General features: G+C 42.1%; 1 protein-coding gene and 1 long non-coding RNA gene across 6 annotated transcripts in view; one reads left to right on the top strand and one right to left on the bottom strand.

The window, feature by feature from the left end:
* The window catches only part of LOC116793527, a 38,880-nt gene extending 22,179 nt beyond the window's left edge, over positions 1-16,701 (top strand). For both annotated transcript variants that reach the window (XR_004359518.1, XR_004359517.1), the window contains exon 3: positions 16,613-16,701. This is a non-coding gene — a long non-coding RNA (uncharacterized LOC116793527). The remainder of the gene's footprint in view (positions 1-16,612) is intronic.
* ADAMTS18 (ADAM metallopeptidase with thrombospondin type 1 motif 18) overlaps positions 14,630-27,009 on the bottom strand; it is a 79,047-nt gene continuing 66,667 nt past the window's right edge. For all 4 annotated transcript variants that reach the window (XM_032701437.1, XM_032701439.1, XM_032701440.1 and 1 more), the window contains 5 exons: positions 24,961-25,165; positions 22,332-22,523; positions 21,768-21,980; positions 20,230-20,377; positions 14,630-16,670 (listed from right to left, as the gene is read on the bottom strand). In XM_032701437.1, coding sequence (XP_032557328.1) covers positions 16,555-16,670; positions 20,230-20,377; positions 21,768-21,980; positions 22,332-22,523; positions 24,961-25,165 — 874 coding nt within the window. In that variant the 3' untranslated portion in view covers positions 14,630-16,554. The remainder of the gene's footprint in view (positions 16,671-20,229; positions 20,378-21,767; positions 21,981-22,331; positions 22,524-24,960; positions 25,166-27,009) is intronic.

The raw sequence follows: 27,009 nt of genomic DNA, 5'->3' as shown, positions 1-27,009 counted from the left end.
TATTGGTCCTTCTGAGCCAGGAGGCACATAAAAGATGACAAGAGGGAATAGGCTTCTCTTGAATTTACCAGACAAGTTGATAAATTGTATGTGAAAAGGGAGGTTGGAAGTATAAATATGTTCTACATCCTTTCCATGACAGGCTATGGAATATTTATTATAAATGGAGACATAAAGCAGGAATAATCTTCCCCATGACCTCACTGTGACAAACTGGCTTTCTAATTCTTGCTGAGTGCTGATTATTACTTGGCTAACACTCTGAGCTGAAGATGAAGCATGTGCTAAGTTGCAAGAATTCTTACAAATAGGCTGAGCTATTTCCAGAAGGGCAATTTTAAGGACACAATCATGTTTTTACTTGCTGGAGTATTTTTTCATAAGGCACAAGAGGAGATCCACATATGCTGAAAACCTTCAGGCAAAACCAATCTGAATGCAATTGCTCATTTATGCACTGTGTAGTGCCTGGTCCAAGGAAGCAGTGGGATTGGTAGGATTGGTTACATGCTAGGAAAGGCACTTTCATTAAACACCTTTTGGAGGTGTATATTAAGGGAACAGGTATAACACTAATAAACTTGCTTCAGTTTTTATCAACTCGTGGCAAAGGTAGCTCAGAAATACATAGATATAATATATAAGAGTAGAGGTAGGGGGTTCCTTGTTGAGTTTTATCACTTGCTGGGAACATTCAGGCTGTGTTTATGTACAGACTTTGCTCATGCTTTGCAAACAGCTCGAGCCAGTCTGAACAGTTGTCTTGTTGTTCCACACCTCTCTTATGTTGCATGATGTGCTTTTCCAAACCTCACCCCAACCCTCGATCAGTTCCTCTTACACAGCAACAAGCTCCAGCCACGGGACCTCGACAACATCTTTGTTCCTCTGTTTTCAGGGCCTGCTAGTGGGAGCCTTTTGCAGTTTTGTTCCACAGCCATCTTAAAGTCTAGTTATAGGAACAAAGGAGGAAAAAGATAAAAACTTTTCAGGTATTACTCCTGCTAAACAGCAAGGATAGTACTCTTCTGAGGGTGGTTGTTTATAGCATTTCTTCTAATAATGTAAAAAAAATATATAAATGAAGGATTTATCATTCATTTTCTAGTAATCTAAACGCCTGTAGCTTGCTTTCAAAGATTTTCCATATGACATAGGACTTTTTCTACAACTAATTCTACCATCTCACCACACAGTCTGCTTCTGTGGTACAACAATTTGGGGCCGAAATTAGGACCACTTGGGGAGATCAGTGGAGGGCATTGTCTCACATGAAGAGTGTAAAGCACAATAGAATGAGCAAATACCTCTTTTAAGTTCTAGATGAGCTGTGGGAAGTTTTTGCTTCTATGAAGTTTCACAGACTACCTGAATTTAAATCTCCTAAATCTGTGAAAACAGAGTAGGTTTTTTTACTTCTTTCAGATCAAAAATACGAGGCTTTCTCCAAAACTAGGTAGGCTTAACCCTGAGCAGCACTGACAAGAGAGAAACACTATCTGCAGGCTCAGTGTTCCATTGGCTCTGTCATCTGAGCCCTGAGGTTTTATCAGTGCAAGCACAGGGCTCATCCAGGCCGTGGGATGAACCAGCAGGTGTATCTCACTTTCTCAGGTGGGTCAGCCTTTCTCCTGTTCTACAAAAACTGTGACAACTTTGTGTCTCTGAGGTTGTTTTCAAGAAAAAATGGAAAAAATCGTTTTTTTTCAAGCAAGTCATCCAGCAAATGTAAGGGTTTGTTTCTTGTATTCTTGAAATGACTTTGAAACTTTGCTTCCTTGGGCAAGTCATGCCTGCAGAGCACTTTTTGCCTGCACATGCTGCATTAGTGGGGTTGATTGCAGCTCAGCTGACTTCATCCAAAAACTCAAGCAAATTTTAATTGTTAAATTTGTGCTCTCGTGTACCTCATGTTCAATATCATGTATTGACAATAACAGAAATTTTTACAGGACATGCAGTGAGGATATAACCATATGCTCTCCTACTACCATTGGTTACTCTGCCACATTCTGCGCCAGCATGTCAGATTTGAAAAATTAAAAGCATAGTAAAAGAATTTCCAGTACATGTTTAATTTCATAGGCCTGTGGGTGTTCAGTTGATGTACAATGTGACTCCTGTAAAATGGCTTTACTCTGACACCAGAGGTGAATTTCTAGCAGTTCCATACTTCAAGTTTTCAACAGCTTCAGCTGTAATTTTATGTTCTTGCCTGCCTTCAAAATTAAAAGTTAGTTAATCAGGAATAGAAACAATAAAATAATCCAAACTCAGTTTTATGAAAGGTCTATGAAGATTTAAAAGGAATGTTTCTGTAGTTAAATATCTGGGAAGCAATAAAAACCCACCAAAATGTCCTCTGCAAGAGAATTCATGGCTCTAGTTTGGCCAGTCTACTTAGACTATTTTCCAGAGGCTTTGGGGGATACTAATTTTCAATTTTCAGAGGTGGTAGCATTTCTTCCTAAATCAGAAGTCCCTGGAGAGATATTTTTGCCCTGAATCACTAAAGGTTAAACCCCTAACCACAAAGATATTCAATCAAGTTCTGTCCTTATTTTCAAACAGACAGATGGATGCAGCTTAATGGTCATTCATATGAGAAGTCAGTTATTTTTCCAGGGATATAGAAAGTTGGCCTGCTTTTGGTCCCTTGGATGCTTTCCCTTCCTACCAAGACTTTTCACTTCATGCAGCAGAGCAATGGTATTGAATAAATTGTCAAATGCATGAACAGAACTCCCAGAACAAAATTGCAGCTGTGCCCAAACCTATCTAGGTTCAGAGGTTGTTCACGACATTGTTTCTACAACCTTAAATTCTGCAATGCCTTGCAAATTGTCTTAAAATTCAAAAATGTCTTATGGTTATTAATGGGCACCTCATGAGGTGATTCTGGTGACAAGGTTGTGCCAGAACAAAAGGGAACACATAGATTAACTGCTCCAGGGAGTTCAGGTTCTCAGAAGGATGTTTTTAGGGACCATCACTGAAAAGATTTTAAGCAATGTAGAAATTAGTGTCATGCAGGTATTACCTGAGAGAAAAAGCACATTTGCATGTCTAACATAAAGAAAATATACTTTCTAGACCCTCAGGTGTTAAGAAGCAATACCTGCTGCATGGTCTGATAGGGATGAATTTTGCTAACAAGTTCTGTGTGGATTTCTGTACTAAACTGGAGAAGTACCCTGAGAAATCATGGAGGCTGTGAAGACTGAAAGAACCTTTGTAACTAAATTATAGCTGGATGCAGATTTCTGGATAAAATTCCCTGCAGTACTACAATTATGATAAAAAACAAGCAAAAAAATCCCCTCAGCACAGAGGAAGTGAACTCCCAGCACAAAGCTGGAAACCTCAGAGGCTGCAGAAGTGGCTGGCAGAAGTTCAGACCCAAATGTCACAGGCAGCACCTGCAAATGTTGAATTCCAGCAGCAGGGCAGTGCTGGGAACCAGTGACCATTCAGGGGACACTGGTAGGTGACCTCAGGTGGAGGAGAAGTATGACACTGCAGTGGAGATGTTCCAGAAGGTCTGGGTTTCATGCTGTCTTTCCAACAGCTGGAACTTAATATTGTAAACTATAATTTGCCAAACTCCCTGATTCGACATTTAAAAATCACCCAACCAACAGAAAACATTCAAGAGCTAGAATGAACCCTTGAGATGTCAGATAAAACACTGCAGTGATCACAAGCCATTCAGGGCATGTTGAGGCTTGTGACACTTGTGACACTTAATACTGTTTAAATCAATGGCACACACACAAAAAATATCAAGCCAAAAGCCTATGCTTAAAAATACTCAGGGCCAAGAAAGGAGAAATCCCCCAAGAAAGAATTGCAGGACTCTGCTAACCATGACAACCAATATCTGTTATACTGAAGTGGCTGAAACAATTCTAGTATTTGTAAATATCTCCTCAGAGAAAACTGGATATCCATGTCATCCCAATTCTCATGGAGCATAAATTTTGCTAACTATTAATTACTGTGGCTGGGAAATGGGGAGGTTGAAGTCTGTACTTTAGAGATGCCCCAATTTTTTAATGCAAAAGCCTTAAATATCTGAGTGAGGCACTGAAAAGTGCTTATCTCACATGCCTGGGCACTGTTGCAGGAGAGCATGGCATCAAATTCCTCCCTGGGTACAAAAGAGAGGAAAAAGGAGGTTTGTGGAGGCAGCAGTGTGAATTTGTGAGGAACTCTGCTGTTGGGGTGGTGTCCACTCACCCTCTGGGGATACACTTCGGGTGCCATCAGGATTGAACCCCTCGTGCCCTCTGAGTGAGATCTGAGTTCATACTCCAGTTCTGGTGGCTGTGGGAGGATGAACTCTGTAAGGCTGTAACCCTGCTCTGGTATAAATGTATACTGTTCCTCCTCCTCCACAGATTTTGTGTGGACCCTTGTGCATATGTTCAGCTTCTACACAGAAGCAAGCCATATGTGCAGGCGAGCTCTTTGGAGGTGTGGAAAGTAAGAAACCAGTGAATGATCCCAGCCCCACATGTCTGGGGAGTTCAGAACTGGAGCTCTGAAGGCTGGAGGGCAGTGAATTCCTAGGGAACAGGGAGAAAGTGGGACAGAAGAGCAGCAACCAGTGTGAAAGGGAAAGGAGGAGAGGCCTGGAGCACAGCGTGCCATCTCAGTGTGACCCAGTGCTTTTTGAGCCATGTGAGGCAAGGAAGATTTTGAGTGAGACCTAATTAAAATCATCTGGCCCTCATGAGAGAGGTTTCATTTCTTTGCAATTATTTTCTTTGTGTCAAGGATATTTAATTAGGCATGTAGAGCTATGTTTCTGAGAGGAATTCAAAGCGCATTCATAGCTATTTTTAGGATGTTATTACATTGTTAGACTTGAGGATTACAAACACTGCAAGTCCATAAGAACAAAGAAACTATATGTCCAAGGCTGCAGTGGTTCAGGATTGACATGATCTGCACCTTGGGCCGTTCTCTGTATCTAAGTTCTGGGAGGCAATAAATATTTAAGTAGAAATTCCACAGCATCCCAAAGGGTACCATCATCAGGGTTTAATTGTTTCTTCTTTGACCTACTCACTCCCCTGCAGCCAATCTGTGGCATATTGATAGGAGAAGAAACTTTGGAGAACCACAGTTCTGATAAGGTTTTCCACTAATATCTTAATTTTTTGTTTCAGCTGATCTGTTTTTAAAAATTTTTCTTTCAGTGATCACAGTTATAAAAGGAGACCATCTGGGAGCTTCACAGCAAAAAGCAATTTACTGAGCAGCAGTTAATAGGTAACTGCTGGACTGATGAGGTGCTGGCTCTGGCTGCTTCATTATAATTCCACACATTCTGTGTCCTCCTAACACAGGGAGAAAATTGCATGTTGTGGCTCTGTGAGCATCCAGAGCACCAGCAGAGGTGTGGGACAATAAGTGTGTAACTTTGTCAGAGGTCTCCCTGGAATAACTTTGCACAGGCAATCTCAGAAATCACACCTGAGTGTTTTTCTGTGGACCCTTGTGGTTGAGAGATTTTTTATTTCCTTTTCTTTCATAGAGGTAGAATTGAGCACACACAATAGCAAATGCAAGTGCTATTCCTGAGGTGAACTGGGCTCACAGGTTCTCTTTTCTTACTCAAAAGACCACACTATTTTCACAACCACATTCAAATTTGGGTTGACAGAAATGGCAGAATACACCACACCAGTGAAGTAGGCTGTCTGTGCTAACAGTGGAGTCACCATCCCTGGAAGTGTTCAAAAACTTGTGGATGTGGCACTTGAAGATGTGGTTTAGTGGTGAACATGGTGGCTGATGGTTGGATTTGGTGATCTCAGAGGTCTTTCACAACCTTCATGATTCTCTGGTTCTGTCTCTCCCTCTGGACTTTGCCCCTTTTATAATAAAAAGGTAAGGTGTATATATACACATACTTGTTCCTAAACAAAGTTTTGAAATTCACTTAAACCTCAGGCTTCTCTTTTAATACTTGAACTCTCACCCAAACATTTATCTCTAAAATCAAAAAGTGATAAGAAATCTTGTCTCAGAGCTGCTCAGTAACTGAAGAGCCCTTTTGATCTGCTACTGCATTGACTGAGGCAAAGCCCCTCTGAAAGCCATGCTAAGTTTAGCACTGTTTTAGCACTGTATTTGTAGTAAATCCAAAGTCTCTGAATTTTCTTCAAGCTCTTGATTCCTCCCTAAACTCACTAGGTGGCTGTCTAAGAACACACATAAGTCTCTTCCTTGCTCTGTACTTGTTCTCTCACTCGGCTCTTGTGTCTGTGCCCTTCTCTGCTCTCACACTGGAGAGCACCCTTTCCTCAGCCACAGCAGGCACCAGGTGCCACTGCACAGTCAGGGCTGAGGAAACCCAGTCCCACATGTCCTGGACACCAGATCCCTTCAATTAAACCAGTTTTGTTCTGCAAGGCAGAATTATGTATTTATATCAACTGAGTCCAAGCCTTGCTTGAATTATTTCCTTGCAACACCAGTATTTCAAATTCTATGTGGTATTCCTGAGAGTCAAGTGAAAATAGGGAATAAGGTGCGTAATGAAGGCTACTTTGTTCTTCCAGTAAGTTAGGGGGGGTGAGGCAAAGCAGCTTCCAGAATCTGGTAATTGTGGTTTGCATGTGAGGGGACAGGCTGAGAAAAAATCTGTGCTGTTCTAACATTCTTCTTGTTCGAGCCCTTGTTACCAGATGTGGCTTGAGTTTGGCTTGTGCACACTGATGTTGTGTGGTTATGAATCCTTTAACTTAAGGGAAATAATTTCTGATCGAGATGAAAATTGGACCCCAAGGCTCAGGCTGAGATGAACTTTGGGCACGTATCTCAGTTTTCCAATGCTTCTCGTTGGAAACCCTGACTTAGGAAGGAAAGTATGCACGGATCTATCTCCAGTCCATGTGTCATCCTATTGTCTTCAGTTCTGCAGAATATAGAGCAGGGAATTAGACCACACAGGAATGAATGCATCTCTCCAGAGCACCTCTGGATCTGGCTTCCATGGTTTGTGCTCCTCTGGACTACCCCAGAAAGAGGAGGCAGGGAATTGGCAGTGTCTTGTCTCTTTGCCTTACTGGGACTGCAGCAGAGCTGAATTGGCACATGGCTGGGAATGATTTTAATTGCTCATGCATGGAGGAACAAGGGAAAGGATGGGAGGATAGAAAGAAATACAAATGTTATCTGTACTTAATCAGTTTTTTCCCATCACCGTGTTTTCAACAGGATACTTACATTCCACAAAACAATAATTTTTCCTTTAGTTCAGCCTTGTTGAAAAACCTAGATTTACCTGACACTTTAACAGTTTTCAGTTGGAAACACTGAAATGAGATACTTAGTCTGAGGGCTGGGTCAACTCCATATCTTCCAGAAAATCTCAGACTGTGAAATAGTTTGTTTCCTGTCATCAGGACACCAAATGCTGATGTACAACTCTCCAGTGCCTTCTGGGAGTTGTAATTCCCTTGTTCTCTGCCCAGCTCTGGTATTTTTTGGCACCTTGCAACTACATGATACCTTTTCCACATGAAGATAAATGCATAGTTTTAAGCCTTCATTTGCCATAAATCTTAATTTGCATATTGCAAGTTTAGCTGGAATAATAACAAATTGCCAAAACGTTTTTTGCCTGGCTGTCAGACGAGTTTGAAAGCTAAATTCTTGGCTCAGAATCAGCAGGATTAATATGAGACGCTAAAACATGATACTGGAGCTGATCAAACCGTGCAACCTACACCTGAGGGGAATTTTTCTCATGGAATTCATAAAAATGTCCTTATTTTCTCTTGATTAGATGTGACTGTTAAGGTTTAAATAGAAAGCAGCAACTTCTACGTGGACAGCAGTGGGAGCTTTACTGTTCCAAAGCCATAACTTTTAATCAGCACAGTTCCCTGTCAGAGTGGATTACCCCAGGACACTTCACAACCCACTCTGCTCCCACCCCCTGATGGCTTTGGGGGGGAGCTTTGGAACAGGAGGAGGGAAGCAGTGAAAAAGGGGATGCAATTGTCCGAGAGAGACAGAGCTATGTGCCAAAATGTCTGAAGGTTTCAGGACTGTATGATTCTCACATTATTGGTACTTTATTTTTTAATCGACCGCTGTTTCTACAAAGGCAAATCCACTGTTTGCATTCCTCTTCTGTGTAGTTAGTGTGCCACAGTAACCCAATTTGGAACCTGAGGTGTAAACTCTCCTTTCAAAGAGTCCTTTAGCAGTGGAGGATGCTGGCTGGGATCCATCCAGCAGGCATGAGGTTCACAAGGTTAATGAGAAGTTCAAGGAAGAGCATTTACAAAAGCCAGCACCAAGAACAGCCCGGTTCTTGCAGCACTCTGTTCATGGGCAAAGTGGGATTGTGCAGTCTAGGAAGCTGAGGAACTACCTCATTCTGGCTGTTGCCTGATAAGAAGACATAGCATGTATGAAATATTTGGGAGGGGGGGGTTCCACCTTAATTAAGATCCTTATATAGAAAAAAGAACTAGATTAACAGCCTATAAGAAGTATACAATATATATTGTATACATGTGGACAAGTAGAGTTTGGGTAGCAGCTTCTAAAATTGGCTTTATCAGAGGAATCTCTAGCCTAAAAGGAGAATAAGACTTTTAGTCTTCCTTTAAGTCACACTCTCAGCAGATCAGGGCTGTACTTGTCAACACAAGGACCCCATTGCACTTGCCTTTGTAAAACATGAGGTGTGAGTTGTGCCTGCACTAAATAAAATTAATCATTTAACCAACCTAATCAAAGAGGATAGTGGATATAGTGACTTAGAGGTGGTTAAAGGGCTGAAAGGGATCACTTGTTTTAGCAAATCCAGTCTCTGACAACAACATGCTGTGTCACAGGTGTACAGTCCAGAATGAATTCAAAGAGGATCCACTTTTCTCTTCCCCTTCTCCTATTCTTTCCTCAGAGCAAGTGAAGAACTTGTAAAAACACTATCTGCTTCCTTACAGCAGACCAGATACAGAACATAAAAGATTCAAACCCTGGTAATTCACAGAAGTTTGTAGAAGAGGTTAAAATATGTGCACTGATATCAGGAATCTCTCCAGGGTGACCTTATTGCAGCTTTCCAGGATCTAAAGGGGCTCCAAGAGAGCCAGAGAGGGACTTTGGACAACGGCCTGGACAAGGGGGAATGGCTTCACACTGACAGAGGGCAGGGATAGATGGGATATTGGGAAGAAATTCTTCCCTGTGAGGGTGGGGAGGCCCTGGCACAGGTTGCCCAGAGAAGCTGTGGCTGCCCCATCCCTGGAAGTGTCCAAGGCCAGGCTGGACGGGGCTTGGAGCACCCTGGGCTGGTGGAAGGTGTCCCTGCCCGTGGCAGGGGGTTGGAGGGCGGTGAGCTTTAAGGTCCCTTCCAACCCAAACCATTCCATGATTCTATGATTCTATGACTCTATGATTTAAATGTCCTCAGACTAATAAATTTGGCAGACAGACAATGCAGAATCTAAATAAAACAGGAAATTTAACCAGCACAAGCTGTTTGACAAATCTGGGGGAGGGAAGGGGGGTTGGAAGAGGATGAACTTTAAGGTCCCTGCCAACCCATTCCATAATGCTATGATTCTCTGAATGCATTTGAAAATGTCCAGAAAATCTTAAGTGGGTGAAAAAATCCTCCTTCTTGACCATAGATTTAGCATTGGTTATAAAAAAAAGAGTTGAGCAAATCACTCAACCAAGAACAAGAGAGTACTGGCAAATCTTGTACAGTATCTCATCTCTCGTTTTTGTGAGTCAGAAGACAAATTCCTCCCTATTTTGTAATTCCAAGTTATGCTTCAAGATGAAAACCCCACTCCCAGCCCCTCCTGAAGACCAGAAGAAACACCAAAGAGTGGGCCAAATTAAATGCAAAGCCAATTCTGTGCAGCAAGCACAGGTCAGCCTGGCCTCGCTCCCACCTCGCAGTTATTGATCACAACAGGGCAGAGATCAGGAGTCCTGTAATCCCAGACTTTCATTTATAGCTCTGGCTATCCTCTCACCTCTTCCATAAGCAGTTCTGTGAACATGTGCCTCCTCAGATGACATTTTTTCCACAGTACTCACACCCAACCTGCATTGCTGCACTGAGGCAGGGAAGCTTTAGCTCTGCCTTCCTATTTGTATCACTACCTTGCTATTACCCTACTCTACCTTCTCTTCAGGAGTATGACTGGTGAAACTGGGCAGGATTCTCAACAATGTCTAAATTCTAGGGTAGAGTCACTGTGCTAAGGAGTAAATAAAGGGCTGATAGTGTTTCAGATGTACAGTGTCTTAGTAAGTTCAGTGTTCCTACAAGCCTGAGAGTGCTCTGTTGGTCTGCCCTCAAATCCACGTGCCTGATATCACATAGGTCTGCTGTAGCTGGAAATTAGTAGACTGTTGCTGACACTTGAGCTTACCTGAACAGTAACCTTATACCAAGTTCATGATTTTCCTGACAAGTTCCATTGCAACTGAGAACCAACCAAAAAACCTCAGCATTAGCTGTTAACTGACCACAGGACACAAGGCCAGCTCCAGTTCCATGTAATATGGTCACTGTGTATCACAGAAGCCCTTAAACCATCTAATGGGCTCACTCAATGTCTGGATGCTTTTCAAATGAGATGTTCCAGTATGTTTATACACAATTTTGGGTTTGCAGCTAGTATTTTGGAAGTGGACACCAAAACCCTCCAAATGAAACTGCGGGAAATGATACAGTTTGAAGAAGTATATCCTATATTTAATTGGGAGAGAGCTGTGTTTACAGCCTGTTATTGTCTGTGCTGGTTGGCTTTCCCCTAGCAAACACCAGAATGAGCAAGTCGTGGCAGTTCTGGGCAACTTGGCAACTACAGTTTAGTTTTACAAAGCCTGAGCTGATGAGCTTTCTGCTGACAGGCAGTATCTCTCTCTAGAAGTGAAATGTTCTGATCCAGTTAAAATATCATCTATCAGTGAAGGATGCTCTCCATTTAAAGTCTTTGAAAGTTAAAATTCCTTTAATGGACTTGGAAGTACAGTATCTTTTTGTGGAGGGTAAAATAATGATTTGTATATTGTGGATAAATAAGTGACATATCATTGATACATGAATAATCTATGAGCACTTCCTGCAGTGTTTTCCTATTTATATCATTTCAGGGGAAAACAAAACCAGTGAGATGATCTGTTTGGATATTAAAAATATATCTAGAATACTGATTTTTTCTTTGTCCACCAAAAGTTATATTTCAGCTATCAAAGCCCCCAAAAAGAAAACTACAAAATGCTTTGTTTGCTAGCTTATAAAAGTCATTTTTGGTGATGAATTTTGAGGAAATAAAGACCTCAACTACTTTTTCCTTGCTCAACATTTATGTTGAACATACAACATGGAAATGTGAGGGCCATTATTTCCATGGAAGCAGAGTGTTGGCAGGGGAAAATACCTGCTTTAGGAAAAATACCTTCCCTTTCTCCTATCAGACAGATCAATTCAGATGTTGAGGTGATTTGAGAAGATGAAGATCCCGAAGAAGAAGTTCTTGTGTGTGCTTTCCTCCTAGATCTGTTTGCTCCCCCATAGGTAAGACCTTCATGAGTAAACATTTCCCTCATAAACCCTTTCAAATTCTTTTTGAATGAGCTTTTGTGTCAGCTCCCCTGTGTTATTATGAAGGATTAGTGAACATTATCACAACAGAACATAATAAATTAATGCTTGGCAGCTCAAGTCACCTAGGGGATACTAAAGACCAGTCCTAAGTTGCAGTAGGCACACTGCAGTGTTCAGGCTGAAGTGTATGGGGACAATAGCTTGACTTAATGTTTAGAAAGTGAGCCTGGAAGTTAGGGCTTAGCTGAAGGTTCCTGCCTCCATTGGCAGAATCCAGAAATTAAAACAGGTTCTGTTCATGACTGAATAATTCTTATTATTGGACAGAAAGTACATAAAATATTTAGCAGTTTGAAGCATAGGTCCTGTAATAGATGTTTTTCTTCAGGGAGCATAAGGAAAACTGCTTTTGGTGTTACTACATTGCACTGTGGATTGAGATATTCAGGTTTTGTCCCTAGTTCAGCCCCGTTAGGACATTCAGGCTGTTTCTGCCCTGGTATCTCTCATGGAAAATGTCTACATCCCTTCCCTTAGCCCTGCCTGGTGTGTGCTGGCTGTTAGAAGAAAGCTCTCAGGTCAGAGGGTGATTCTGATGCCTCTCCTTAGGGTACAGGCTCTGGCTTCCCACGGGCACTGTGAGACAGATGCTGTAAATAACCCCCTGCATCTGTGCCCTCTGCAGGGCTGGGGATCAGCTCCACACTGACTGTGCTCATGTTCAGAGTGTGACAGACATCCAAGGACATGTTCCAGCCCAGCCTGGACCTGGGTTGTTCTGAAGAGGAGGGGATGCAGAATACCTACAATGGAGGTTCACAGCAAGTAGGCAGGAGGGTTAGCTTGATTTGGCTGGTGTTCACACAGTAGTGCCTGGGGAGGGATTTAAAGCATCTTCTAGAAGCTGCACCTCCTTATTTCAGGATTTTTTTGATGGGAAGAAGGCTTTGCCAAACCCTCACATCTCTGTGGTCCCCAGTTACTGGCATTGCTTTCCTCTGGGGACAGTCACTGTCTTGGTTAGGACTCGGCACCGAACACACCTCATTTCTGATGTACCCTCAGCAATGCTCAGCGTCTGCCTTCCAAACAGGGTCGGGACAAAGTTCCTCAGTATTGCTCTTCCAGATCTTATCTGCATGAAGCTGCCTTTGAGACGTTCTGCAGTGGCCAGACAGTGAGCCACCAGCAGCACTTTTCCTCCTAATCACAACGAGCTCCCTGATAACGTGTTCTTTTCCTGTAGTTTCTTGTTGCACACTCGGGACTGTGAACTCCTCACAACACGTGCACACAGTGCTGCACACCATGGGATCCCAGTGGCTCAGTAGGGTTGCACTTCAATTACAATGGAAATAATAATGTTAATTTATTTTCTTGATGTTTTTGACTAGGATTTGCTGAAAAATAAAGGAAATACAGGCTATGGATCATGTTACCATAAAACCACATGCAGCGAAACATTCATCTGTCTCCAGCATTTCATGTCTTCTGGGCATCCAAGAGAGTGGAGTTTGATTTACACAATCAAGCTATTCATTAAATATCTGTTTGAGTTTTAGGCAGATGCATCCTTTACCTGAGTGATGAAATCTGACTACAGGAAATGGAGCTGTTCCTTTGTGAAAAGACCCCATTCTGCTTTATAAAGTGAGCCTTGCAGCAATATACTTCTAGAAAACTGCCAAGCTTTGTATACCAAATACTGTTGTAAGGGCTCAGCAATAAAACAGTTGTGGACTTGGGGGTGATCCAAGCACACAATAGCACATCTTTATGCAATATTTCCTCTTTCAACATCCCTCTCCAACACTGTAATTCACTGACAACCGTCGGTTCATTTTAATTCCAAAATTCTAGCCCAGAACACTAAGCAGTTTATAGAGTCTGAATTCTTGTGTGGGCATATTAATTATTTAAATCACTAGTCTAAATCCTGTTCCAAAGAGCTCTTGCTGGGAGTCCTTCAGGAGCAGACTGATCTATTGCTTATTATCGCCTACTGGGTTGTGCTGCGAGTCAGAGGCATGTTCAGTATTTCCTATCAACAACCCTCTGTATAGCTGGCTGTTGTGAGGGCACTGAGTGATTCTGAATCAAGGGAAAAGCAGCAAATATATGTTAGAGGATAGATATAAAATGATCCAGTGAATTGATATAGCCCCTATTAGGGATTGGCTTGGAAGCTTCTCAGACGAGTCATTTTTAGAAAAATAAAGTATCCCCAGGCAGATGGGAGAGGCTGTAAAACCCAATGCTGTGTTGAGTGAGGCTCCTTATCTTGCAAACCACCTCGCAGATAAACACACACAGGGAAGAATCCTGCTGGTTCAGGGGTACACACAACTTTCCACTGCCTTTGGTGAGAGCAGCGATGGGTCAGGTCTGTCTGGCACAGAGAGGGGCAGCTGTATTTTTGTGTATTTTAGCTTTTGTGTTGTTATGAAAATAAACCCATGAAGTTTTGTCCATTTTGCCTTTTTGGACCTGAAATGGGCACATTTCAGCTCTTTCAGTGGCAGGGCAGGCGTTCAAATGAGAAACACCTTCTGCTCTTAAAAAGCAACTCCAACATATTCTCTGCCTGAATAACGAGCCGTGCATTCCTCACCAGCCAGGATAATGGGACCTTCAAAAGCACAGAAGTTTCACATGACCTTAGTACATACGCCTGACTTTGAGTGCCTGAAAGGAGTGACCTCCATCCCATTCATCATCGTGGCTTGTTAACACTCAGATCCACTGTTCTGCGGGTTCCCCCCAAAATTAACCCACCCCAGACCTGAATGGTAGGGCCATGGCCGGGCAGGGAGGTCACACTGAGCCACGGTGCCTAAATGGCCACTCCCCAGAGGACAGACTTTTCTTGTGGGCAGCTCTGCCCCTCCACAGAACCAGCTCAGAGCCACAGACCTTTGCCAATTACACAGCAGGAGATAACAGGATAATGTTCTCCTTAAACCCACTACGGGACAGTCAACACAGATGCAAGGGAAGGCATACAGCACTTATATTACTTGATATTAATTATAACCTCCATATTTTATTCATGAATTTTACAATTCCAAATATAATGAAACAGTTAGAGTATTTTATTACAAAGCTTATAAAATAATTAAATATTACACTTATAGTTTTTTGCCTTTTTTACACCATAATTCATACTTTGTGACACTACCATTTTCTTTCCTCAGTTGTCACTTAAGGAAGTGAGCAAAGAAATATAAAGGAAAAGCTATGCATTAATAAATTAATTATTTTACATAAAATAATAAAAAGGACACAATTATAAAAACAAAACAAAAACAACCTTGTAGTTTTCCTAGAAAAAAAAGTTATAATTACACAATGTCCAATATCAAGACAGAGCGGTGTAGGTTGAGATATGTTTCCAATCATCATTTCTTAGAGTATCACAGAATACATGTTTTTAATTTAAATTGTTGCAGAGGGAACTGCTAATTTTAAGTGACCACTGTCTGGCATTAGTGCTGAGCTGGCTAATTTTATGCTGAAACCATACTTTAAAAAAACAGTCAAACTGAACTACATTCATCAAACAAAGTTGTGGGATTGGGTGGAATTAGATAAATACGTCCCTCATAGGCACTCCCCAGAAAATTACAGTAGGACACAGCTCTGTCTCAGATGGGTTTGGCAAACAGGTTGGGGATTTTTTCAATGCAGAAACCTTTTGAACTGCACCATTTGATCGTGTCACCGAGCACCTCGATACTGAACGGTTACAAATATCATTATGTTTACAATTCTTTTGTTTGCTGGTGGATTCTGAACTAAATACAAGTATTAGGAGAGTGTATAAAAATAGAATTGACTTTTATTTGGTTCGAGAAAATAATCCACTTATCTTTTTCAAGCGCTTTTTCCGTATAACCTGTGTGAATAAATAACTGTTCAGAGAAGTTACAGACTGTAATATTGTTGTTATTTCCTTTGGGTAGTGAATGAATCAAAATTTGCAGAGATTTGAGATTAAAAGGAAGACATTCTTCAGTATCTTGGCATTCAAACAATCTAGCTTCTGAAACAAAACTACTTTAAAATATCAAGTTTAAATTTTAAAATTACATATCTAATGAGCTTAGAAAGTTGAAAACATAACCATTGAGCTCAATAAATCTGAGTTCCTTGAGTTAGTTGAAACATGAAATCCTATTTAATTTTAACACAGCAATATTAAAAGTCCAAATATTCTAACGCTGAGTATTTCTAGGAATACATTTTCAAGTTACTAGTTAACCACCTCTGAGTTTCTACACAAAGCAGAAAATGAATTCTTCAAAATAATAAGAACATTAGCATGATGCAAAACTTGCTTTTCCAGCAGCAAGTCTGATAGAGAAGCACCATAAATCTTTGTAGTGCACTATTTACTTCTGGTGGTCACACGTGTGACGCTGTGTTCTCCAGCCAACAGCCATTGGAATGTCTCTCTGTGGCAGCAAACAGCTTCCTCACCCTGGGACAACGGTATCATAAAAAAATTGTGAGAGGAAACGCTTTTGACAGTGTGCTCTGTCCTGCTGCCACGCCGTAGCCTTCCTCCTCCAGCTCCCCATCTCTTTTTTGCTTTGCGTTCTGGTAAATTAGCCAGAAAAGGCTTCCTTGCCTTAATTTCTTCCTCGTAACATGTGACAGTGCAAAATGACACTTTTTTAAAGAAAGAAGAACTTCCCCTCGAGTCTCAGTGTTCAAGTGATCCATAGTACCCTGTGCTTTAGTGAGGTCAGCAAATAAAGAAAAAAAAGAAACATTCCTTTTTCAACACATATCCAACAATTACTGTACCTCAGACATTCCCTTAGAAAAAAACCAAGTCTCTTCCATCAGTGGTTTATGTGGCACCATGTCTTGCCTCAAAGTAGAGATAATTCCAACATAAATTGAAGAAGAGAATCCTGTCACTGAAGGGTTCAGATAACTCACTGCTATCAGTTCTTCTTCGTGCATGATTTACAACACTGCTTGCCATAAAATTTGTGGTTACAGACACCATGCTGGGGCACCAGATGACACCAAGTGAAGAAATCCACACAAGAAGGATCATCTGAAGGAAAGAAATCCAAGCAATATGGTAAGACTGTGTTTTTAGCAAGTCTGCAAGTCGGGCAATATTTCCACACATTTGTATGCAATTGTAAATATTAAAAACATGGTGGGTGACTCAATTCAAAGAAGAGGAAACATGAGCGAGCTTTCATCTCAAAAATACTAGTTTCTTTTTTTAATTTCTTCAGAGATCAAAATTTACTAATTTATAGAGATAGAGTTAATATCACAGGAGGGTCAGAGGCTGAATTAAAAAATTTAGAGCACACTGAAGTTCAGGAAAACAGAAGGAAGTTTCACATTAGAGGACAGAAAAACTTATCTGTGTTTACACCTCTGATTACAAATGTTGTTCTAAAGCCAGGTACTTGCACATATGAGCCTGCTCTACACTTGATGCCAACTGCTTCTTGCCACCACCATCACACGGAGTTTACCGGCACCTCAAAGTAGTGTCAGCTCCGAGTGTGAGTGGGTGTCCACACAAACACATGGAAATGGGAGTGCCTGGGCCCTGCTCTGAGCACACGTGGGCACAGAGTGCTCTGCTCCCTGCCTGTGTCCCAGCACTTTCTAGAGGCACTTCTTTCTCTCTGTTCCACTCTGCAGGGAACCTCAGAAATCTCCTCAGACACTTCAGTTATGTGCCATGAATCAGGCTTTTAGGACTATGCCCTGTTGGTGAAATCTTAATTAAGTTCAATGAGAAAAGAGACAGTGTTTAGTCTGAAAAGCCTTTAATTACAAATACAGGTAAATCGTATTTTTCAATTAAGATCTTATTTCTCTTCAGTTTCTGTACAGATCATTTATACACACAGCTCTGCTACTTTAAAAACATTTCGGAGCTGCTCCTCTCTCCAGTTTTGTAGAGGATGCTTTATGTTTCTTTAAATGAGCAGAGTGATGATTCATATGGATGATTTATAAACAAATTCACTGTGTCTGAGAGAGCAATAGGACTCAATGAGCTTCAGCAAAATTTATAGCTAAACTGAAATCTCCTGTGAGCATGGGAAAAGATTTCATTCAACTCTCAGAACTACTGTTTACATGGTCAATAAAAGGAATTTACAAGGAGACTGAAATAAAATCTAGCCACCACTGTCTGTATTCTCAGATCAGCTAAGCTGAGTCACAGCAGATAAATGCTCCCTCACATGGCACAGACAACTTCTTCATGTTCCCTGGACCAGGAATCATCTCCATCTCTCTATAGGAACTTCTTTGGATTCATCACCACTACTTTTTTTTAATTCCCTTTTATATCATGGCAAAGGTGACTTTTTTTTTTTGTATGCCTTTATCACTCTCAAATTTGAATTAATAGGAAAATTATTTCTTTTTTTTTTTTAAATATGCCATTTTTTCTCAGCTTTTAAAAACATAAGCCTGTCTGAAAAATTCTAATGCTAGGGAAAGAAAACACTGTTCTTGAACAAACACTTGTCCAGGAAGTGGGGAGCTCAGTACTGAACTGCAGCCCTGCCACTCCACAGGACTGCCTTTCCATTCTGCATGGAATGTCAGGAGGGATGCAGCTGGAGTTCAGCACCAACCTTCCCGTTCCTTCCCCTGCTGTCACCAGACAGAATCTGGGAGGAACCAAAACAGACAAGAGATGAAAAGCACACACCACACAGAGGAAGGAAAGCTGTTCTGAGTAAGACAGGAGAAGCTCTGCTGCCATGAAAGGGTAAATTTTTAAAAAATTACAAATTACTCTTTGAAAAAAAAAGTATGAGGAGGAGGCAACATTAATAAATCTTTATTCCCACTTTGAAGATCAGAGGGCAGTGTTAATATTACAGAGGTATGGCTGAAAACTTTACACTTGGGACCTAATCCAAGGACTGTTGGAAGGAACACAAAGAGTCCCACAAAATTCAGTGGATGGGGATCAGGTTGTCAGTCCCTTATTTCTATTTACCCAAGTATTTATACGTTGTTCAGATTTTCATTCATTTAAGCAGTTGGATTTACTAGGAGTCACAGTGACCCTAACTGCATTTAGCAGAGGGGTGGAAATGACCTGGTTTGTCCAGGAAAGTGCAAACTCTCCCTGAAACATTAATTTCTTGCCTGTGATCACTGAGCTGGAGCTGCATGGCTGATAATAGAGACTGATTTGCTTCAATGTGATTCCAGCACAGCTGGTTTCCTCTCTTTCTGCTGGTTTAGACAGAAAGTTAGAGAGCAGTGAGGAGATAATTGATCTCTAGAGCCTGACGACCCAGGTATAATAAAGGGGAAAGGGCTCCTGCAGATGTGAGGAGAGAGAGAAACAGGCCAAGGCCAAAATTAATAACAGACAGTACTTCAAACATGAAATATAGCAGGGGAAAACAGGGGTGAAAGAAAAGTCCTTGCTATGTAACAGAAAAGGGAGTTATACAGGAACTCCAAAGTACAGCAGAACCTTTTAGGAAGGTTAATTTGAAGTGTTAGGAACATTTACTGATAAAAACAGCAGAACTATTTCTTATGCCTTTTAGGTCCATTTCATCTCTATATCCTTGTTTGGATTAAGGTCCCCTGATAGATCAGCTTGATACTCTGCATGTCTTGAGCTGATGCAGTAGAATGGTTAGGATCTCCGTGGGCTTCGCAGGGTTTCTGTGCACAGGGAATGCCAGGAATTGGGGCAGACATTGGGGGTGGTTGGCTAATGTCAGTTTACAAGATACAGGGCCAGAGCTTGACCTCTGCTCCCAATTCCATTACCACCTTCCTCTTGCAATCCAGCTTGGGTTTTATAGAGGTTACTTTCAGCTCCCAGTTTTAAAATGGTAACAAGTCAATTAATGTGCAGTATTTTGAAAGCTAATGTTTAAAGTGCTCTAGCATACCTAGATAACCAGTGTTATGTGGGACAAACCTGGACCTCCATGAGTTTTTTTCACATAGTTAGGAAGGAGTCATGAACAGTGACCATCCTGTAACCAAATATATGGGACAGGGTAATGCACCACTCTCTGTCTGTGATGGTGCTGAGAGAATTCCTCTTCCATCATTCCCTGTTCCTCACATTGAAGAGGCAGAGAGGGACACAGTAGACGTACAACTGGGGAGAGAGCTTAATTTCATGTTCCCTGACTGCATGTCTCAAGGACATTCTAGATAAAACATTTGTGGAGTCCCGGGATCTGGGTGCAATCTGAAGCTTGGTCTGACTTCAGAAGACTAAAAGTAAATGGCAAATGCTTATTGCTTAGCTCCAGAGTTGCTGTTATTAATCACAAAGCAGTACCAGCATAGGATGCTTTTGTTATTCAACAAAGAGTATAAAGATGCAACTCAGAACCAAACAGCATAACTATTTCACATACTGCTTTTAAAATCTCCTGTGTCAGTCGTACTCTTGTTTGCTTTAAGAGGGCTCACTTTGAGAAGAGGGATGCTGTAGTATCAGACAGTTACTGTCAATCTGGAAGCCTGGGAAAAAATCATTTATGAAGGAACATGCCAAATCAGTGAGTGTAATGAAAAGGTGGGCTTTGCTGGCTATAGAATTCTAAGGAAACAACTCTGCTGCAGCATGTAGAGCCGAGTTTTACCTCTTTTCACGGGGACTGGGCAGAAGTTGGTGTTGCAAGCTCTCAGGACAGCTGGTTTCTGGTGGGGCAGGCACCCAGACGCTGGTCTGCCCTGGCGCAGGCACTGCACACTCCGGGTCTGCACTCCCCCTCCACAGGTCACCGTGCACTGAGGAGAAAAGGAAAAGCTGTCTTTCATTGCAGAGACTCTGGAAGCCCATGAAAGCCAAAGTGGGGAGTTTCAAGGGCTTTGGATGAGACTTTCAAATCAAGAAAGGCCAGGATCGGATGTGCCGCTGTTCAGTAACCCCCACCAGGACCAACTTTTCAGAGACGTGTGTGTCTTTTGGTTATTTAAGGACTCAGCTGAAAATCTGGTTCCTTACTTAGACATTGAGACAGAAACTGAACATTTTAGAAAACCTATTCCTGACTGTCTGCCCTGATTGCTTTTGATCTCTGGGCCTCTGGGCCCAATCCTGCTGCCTTAACAGAGATAAAACTCCCATTGGAACAATAATTATGGCAGTATCTGGGGAAAACCACTATGCATTTGCAGGAAGAGCTATGAAGTATTTTAACATTAATAAGCCTTTTACTTGTATGTGTTTCATGAAAAGTTGTCTTTAAGATAAATGTGATCATTTTCATCTGATTGCAATTGTCAGGCATACATTGTTTCATGTAAATATTATTAAATGAGTGTGTGTCTCTTTGATATATGACTCATGAAGTAGATAAGTTCCAGAAATACAGAAGCTTGTTTGCAAGAATGTAGAAACAAATACAGACTGATCCCACAATTAATCATAGCATTTAGGGAATTCCAGGCAATCTGTGCAGATGCTCAAATACATTGTGCACAGAGATATGCAGTAGTTCAACCACAGTGCACTTTGAAGAAGATGGAGAAGAAAGTGTTGGAAAATGAGTGTGGAATGTAATGCCTCTCAAGCACGAATAACATTTTTAGGTGACATTCTTCAGTTTCAGGACAAAGAAATGAGCTGCACCAAAATACATGATGGATGTGGACCAGCTGCATCATGTTTCAGTGGTTGAGTGGTGTGGCCTTCTTTAGGGAATGGCTACGTGCAGGAGGCACCTGGGAACTGTTAGTACTGGGGATGGCTCCAATGTACCACTGGACTTTTGACTCCAGCAGAATGTAAGGCTGGAGCTGGCTTTAATCTGGGCAGCCTGGGCTCACCCTGCCGTGGTCACAGTGGCATGGCTGTCAGCATTTTACAGCCACCAGCTGTTTGTGCCACTCCAGCCAGTGCGCCTTCTGTGGGATATGATGGAGTGTGGTGCTCTCCAAACCCAGCACAGACACCTCACCTGCATTCCAGGGCATGTACTGCCCAGGAGGCAGCAGTCACACTGCAGTTGTGTTGTTCTGCAGAGCTGTGCAGGGAAGAGCACCAGGGGATGTGACTTGAGCTACTGTACAGAGAAACTTGGTCCTTCTGCAAATTCCTTAGAGCCAAGACATGAAATAGTGCTGAAAGAGCAATAGCCAGGACAGGGAGAGAGGCGAGAGAGCTTCCCATTCCTACCTGCTGCCAAGGTGAGGAATACCAGCCAGACACCATGTTATACAAAGTCTGTGATGGACAGGCTCCCTTGTTACAAGGTTCCTCCAGCTTGGTGTTTGGTTTCTTGAGGTTTCTGCATCTCCTCTGAGGGAAGGTGAGCAGTTTCCCATGGATGCTTTTCTCACCACATTTGAGTTCTCGCCTTTGCACGCCTGGGCCGCAGGAGGCTGAGCACTGCAGAGGCAAAACACACCTCTTACATCTACAGAAACACGGTCAGATAAAGGGGAATGTGCAAGAGAACCCAAAGCGTGCATTATAAAAGCATTGTAGAACTAAACACATAAAGACCATGCCCAATAATGTGAAAACTGAAATATGAATCCAAGTCAGTGAAAGTCCTGAAAAACAAAGACAGCAGGGTACATCTAACTAAATCTGTGCTTTGTGGTGGCTTGCCTAGAACACCTGATTTTCAAATGACAGCTCAGCTTTCTGTCCTCCCCATGGCTCGTGTGTGCCCCTGAGTCAGCATTTCCTAGAGCAGAAAGGCAGGCAGTGAGCCATGTAACTGCACCACTTTACCTCACTCCAGGAAGAAATCACCCACTGGAGCCGGTCATTTTTGGGACAGCGTCCTAGCACACAGGTCTGCTGGGATTCGGGTCTGTGGTCTCTGCTGCACATACTTTCAGGCAAGATTTTCACCTTGGGAGAACCAGTACTTTTGCAGTAGACATCCCGTTTCTTAAGACCTCTCCCACAAGTCTTGGAGCACTGTGATGGAAAGAAACACTCATTTGAAGCAGAGGAAATGAAAATTGGCATTATATGTATTTTACAGCAGAATGTAGAAGTCATGGCTGACATGCTGTGTAGCTGCTATTGTATATAAGCAAACTTGAAATTCTACTGGTACCTAAGTAACAGTAACATCTGTATGTCACTTCTAAAACATTGCTCTAAGTGCTCTCTTAACGTAAGCTGTGAACTCTCACAGCCCCCATAGAGAAGAGATATGAGTAATATCTCTTTTCCGTAGATGAGGTAAGTTGGACTTGTGAGCAAAATCTTTTGTGAGCAAAGTGCTTTCTCCCTGCTCAGCACAGCTGAAAGCTGGTCCTAACCTCCCATGGCACAATCTCCCATGGCAAGATGCTCTCAGCTATTTGTTATTTTGTCCTCACCTTGGCCTAGAGGGATGAGATAGAGGCAGAAAAAACTACCCAGGGAATTGATACATAACTCCTTCACTGAGTGGATCTCACCACAAGACAGAATCTGATACAGACAGTGGTTAAGGAGTTACACCAAAGATGTTTTAATTGCCAACTGCAGCTTAGGACAAGTCACCAGTGAATAAATAAGCATTGCTGAACCGTAGCTCAGTGGAACAGGCATTCTGCAGCTTTCACTGCCTTAGCATACAACAAAATGCCTGAATGAGCCATTTCTGATGAAATGAAGGAATAAACACTATCAGCTTCCTACTTACTTGCATCCTCTTCTAATTGTTCTTCTTTCTACTAATAATTATGGGGCATGTTCCAAGGCAGAATCACTACTTGTATCAAAGTACAAGTGCTTTTAAAAGATTTCATGAAAGCACAGTTGTGTTGAGGATGTAACAAAAATACCTGCATGTTGAAAATCTGTGGTTTCAATCCTTCGCCAAACAAACAAAAAAGTTCTTTTCACTTAAAATGACACTGATTTGTGTAGAGAGGCTAGGTTTAGATTAGATATTAGGAAGAAATGCTTCCCTGTGAGGGTGGGGAGGCCCTGGCACAGGTTGCCCAGAGAAGCTGTGGCTGCCCCATCCCTGGAAGTGTCCAAGGCCAGGTTGGACGGGGCTCGGAGTAACCTGGTGTGGTGGAAGGTGTCCCTGCCCATGGCAGGGGGCTGGAATGAGATGAGCTTTAGGTCCCTTCCAGCCCAAACATTTTGTGATTCTATGATTTTGCACTTTTTCCTCTTAACTCCTTTGAACTTGTGATCTAACAGTTTTCAGCTGAATCTTAAAATCTTTACTAACTTGTTCAATAGGCCTGTTAAACTACATTTCAGCAGGACTTGTAAACTTAAAATCTCTAGACCTCTTAAAGAAGAGGAAAATGGATTTTTCTTAACTGTCATTTTTTTATTTTAGAGGAGTAAAGTCTGAATGTGTGAATGTGTTTGAAGATCTGGTTTTTACAATCTCCTGCCGCACTCAGGTTTCCTCCAGATACACTGTAAGAAGCTCCTTTTGGATTGTTAAAACTCTGTTTCAATGGACTACTGAGTGGTTACTGGTCTGTCACATTCCAGGGCACTGCCCTGGAGAGGCAGTCTGTGCTTCTCAGCTGGGAATGCTGAGGTCAAGGTGTTCTTGAACACCTAAAGAGTAACAGTGCCAAGAACAGAACACATAAGTAATACATTTTTCAATAAATTTAAATCCATCTCGAATCCTTTTGATATAAGTGTACTACCAGCTCTCCTTTAAATCCCAGATTTCTCATTACTTTGCTTATCCTTACATTAACCATTCACAACAGCACCAACAGCAGTGAAAGACGCAGCAGAGCTGAGCTTTTTGTGAGCATCTGTGTGTTTTTTAGCTCAGGTGGTTCAATGTCAGGGACCTCTCAGGTGTGTAAAGCAGGGTGTGTACACACAGAATCTGCCCACGGGCCTCATGCCCCTCATGGCAGTATCTGCAGCAGCACTGCTGGCAGTAGAGTAGCTGCTCTAACAGTGGCAAAAGTACAGAAGTCATTAGTGAATGTGTAAATCACAAATGTATCAACCCACAATCCATATACATGTATGTAACTCTAAGCCCAAATACTTCTTCATTCCTTGACTGCCTGTCACCTCTGAGAGAACTTAATATTGCTTGGGAAGTAATCTGAGGGGGTTAATGGCTTGAAGAATTCATAGAGCCTTAAGTTACGAAATCAGAAAGAATTATCTATCCATTTATGTGCACCACCTAAAAGAACACCACCTGTCTCCTCCTGGCAAGCCCTCCTGTCTGAGCACTGCTGAAGGCTGGTTACAAAGCATATATAGTTTACATGTTTATACATACATGGTTTACATATTCTCGTCATGAATGAAGCCGCTTGCAAAACACTGAACTCCACAGAGTGTGCACTATTTTTCTTTTTGAGGAGAGTTTTTTGCAATGTTTTCATTATGCCAGCAGACTAAGATTTCTGCAAATTACCTGAGACCATGGGCCAGGGCTCCATTCTGGTGGGCAGTCCTGACTATTGCACATCTGCACCTGTGGGGGGGTGCTTACAGGACACAGGGAATGGGCCACGACCTCCTCTCTTTGGAAAGCCCTTTTCTGGACACACTGAATGAGGCGACTCTGCTGCCCTCCTCCACAAGACTTGCTGCATGTGCTCCACTCACCTGCTGACCAGCTTAGAGGAGGAAAGGCATGTTAGAAACACAGGATTGCAATTAGCTTTATAAAATCAATACACATGAGCCACCTATCAAATGTGAATTATTCAGGGACCCTGCTCAGCCGATCTCCTGATGGACTGATATCTGCTCAAGCAATCAGGGAGCTGTAGTTACATTATCTACCTTCAAAGCATGGAACATTTTGCTAGGGATAAAATATAAGTCACACAACTAGAAAAACAAGTACTGCTTATTTACAGTTCTCATCTACTAGAACCAGCTTGCCTATCAATCTGACTTGGAATCTGGAATTCCACAGGGATTGAGAGAGACACTGCCGTTGAGGCTGGTGGAGTATTTAGAAAATATAAGGGTCTGGTTAACAAATCACCATTCCTTTTTAACCCTGTCTATGCTGTTTATTGAAACATCTCTCTCACACAGGAAAAGAAAAATGTTTTCTAAATAGATTATTTAGAAATGGATGATCCCTTTTGTCACTGTAGCTGCTGAAGAGACACAGACTAACAGAGGCCAAAGGAAGAGGACAAATAGATGGACAGAGTTCTGTAAAGAGATAAGGTCTGATTATTAGAAAGTTGTGCCCTTTGTTGTTATGACTTTTCATTTTTTACATCTCTCTCAGAAGACAGGATGAGGGAGGAAGATTCACCTAAGCTGATGTAAGGAAAAGTTGGCATGAAAAGGAAAGAAAGGCCAGTTTAGCTGAGCATGTACCTACCGGGTTTGTGCTTAGATACACTCACCCAGGGAGACAAACGTGAAGGTATTTCTGTCAAACCCTACCGGTCTATATTCACCATAAAGAACTTGCTTGCTAAAAGCAGCAGTCCTGTCACCAGTGTCATGAGGATTTGAAAGGGCTCTGAAAGGCTGAGAGAGTTGGGGTTCCTCAGCCTGGAAAAGAGAAGGCTCAGGGGTGACCTAATTGTGCCCTCACAGTGCCTGAAGGGAGCCTGCAGGAAATATGGAGAAGGACTTTTCACAAGGACAAGCACAAGGACAAAGGAGAATGGCTTTGAGCTGAAGGAGGGAAGGTTTAGATTAGATATTAGGAATAATTCTTCCCTGTGAGGGTGGGGAGGCCCTGGCACAGGTTGCCCAGAGAAGCTGTGGCTGCCCCTGGATCCCTGGAAGTGTCCAAGGCCAGGTTGGATGGGGCTTGGAGCAACCTGGGCTATGGAAGGTGTCCCTGCCCATGGCAGGGGGTGGAATGAGATGAGTTTTGGGGTCCCTTCCAACCCAAACCGTTCTGGGATTCTATGAATCTATGACTCTATGATTTAAACGTCCTCAGACTAATAAATCTGGCAGACAGACAATGCAGAATCTAAATAAAACAGAGGCAATTTAACCAGCACAAGCTGTTTGGGCAAATCTGTGCTCGAGGCACAGACATGCTGCAGCTACACGTCATGTCCCTGAAGTGACACAAAGTCTGAGGAGTTACTGCCAGTTGTTTGGGGTAAGTTCAGTTTTGGAATGCCAAGAACTGCTCAGTATTTCTATTCTTGAAGCCCTGAGTGGGTCCCCAGCCGTTGTGGAACACTTTGGAAACATTCAACCAAGTGTCTTCATCCTCGAAGGCTTCCAATGTAAGACCATAAATAACAGCTAGATAGGAAAACAGAAGTGAAGAAACAGAGGGAATTCTGAATGACTAAACCATTTCTCATTGAGAAATCTTATTCAAAGACCCAGCACTGAAATTAAACTGAGGATTTTAGAAAAGTTTTACAAATTTTTAATTATTTATTTCACAGAAAGGTTCTTGTCTCAAATCTGACCATTTGGCCTATCCTGCTTCCACAGTTTCTCACAGCATCAGTCCTGTGAT

This window comes from Chiroxiphia lanceolata, chromosome 13 (genome assembly GCF_009829145.1).
Source record: "Chiroxiphia lanceolata isolate bChiLan1 chromosome 13, bChiLan1.pri, whole genome shotgun sequence".
NCBI lineage: Eukaryota > Metazoa > Chordata > Aves > Passeriformes > Pipridae > Chiroxiphia > Chiroxiphia lanceolata.
This window is presented reverse-complemented; position numbering and strand designations above follow the sequence as displayed.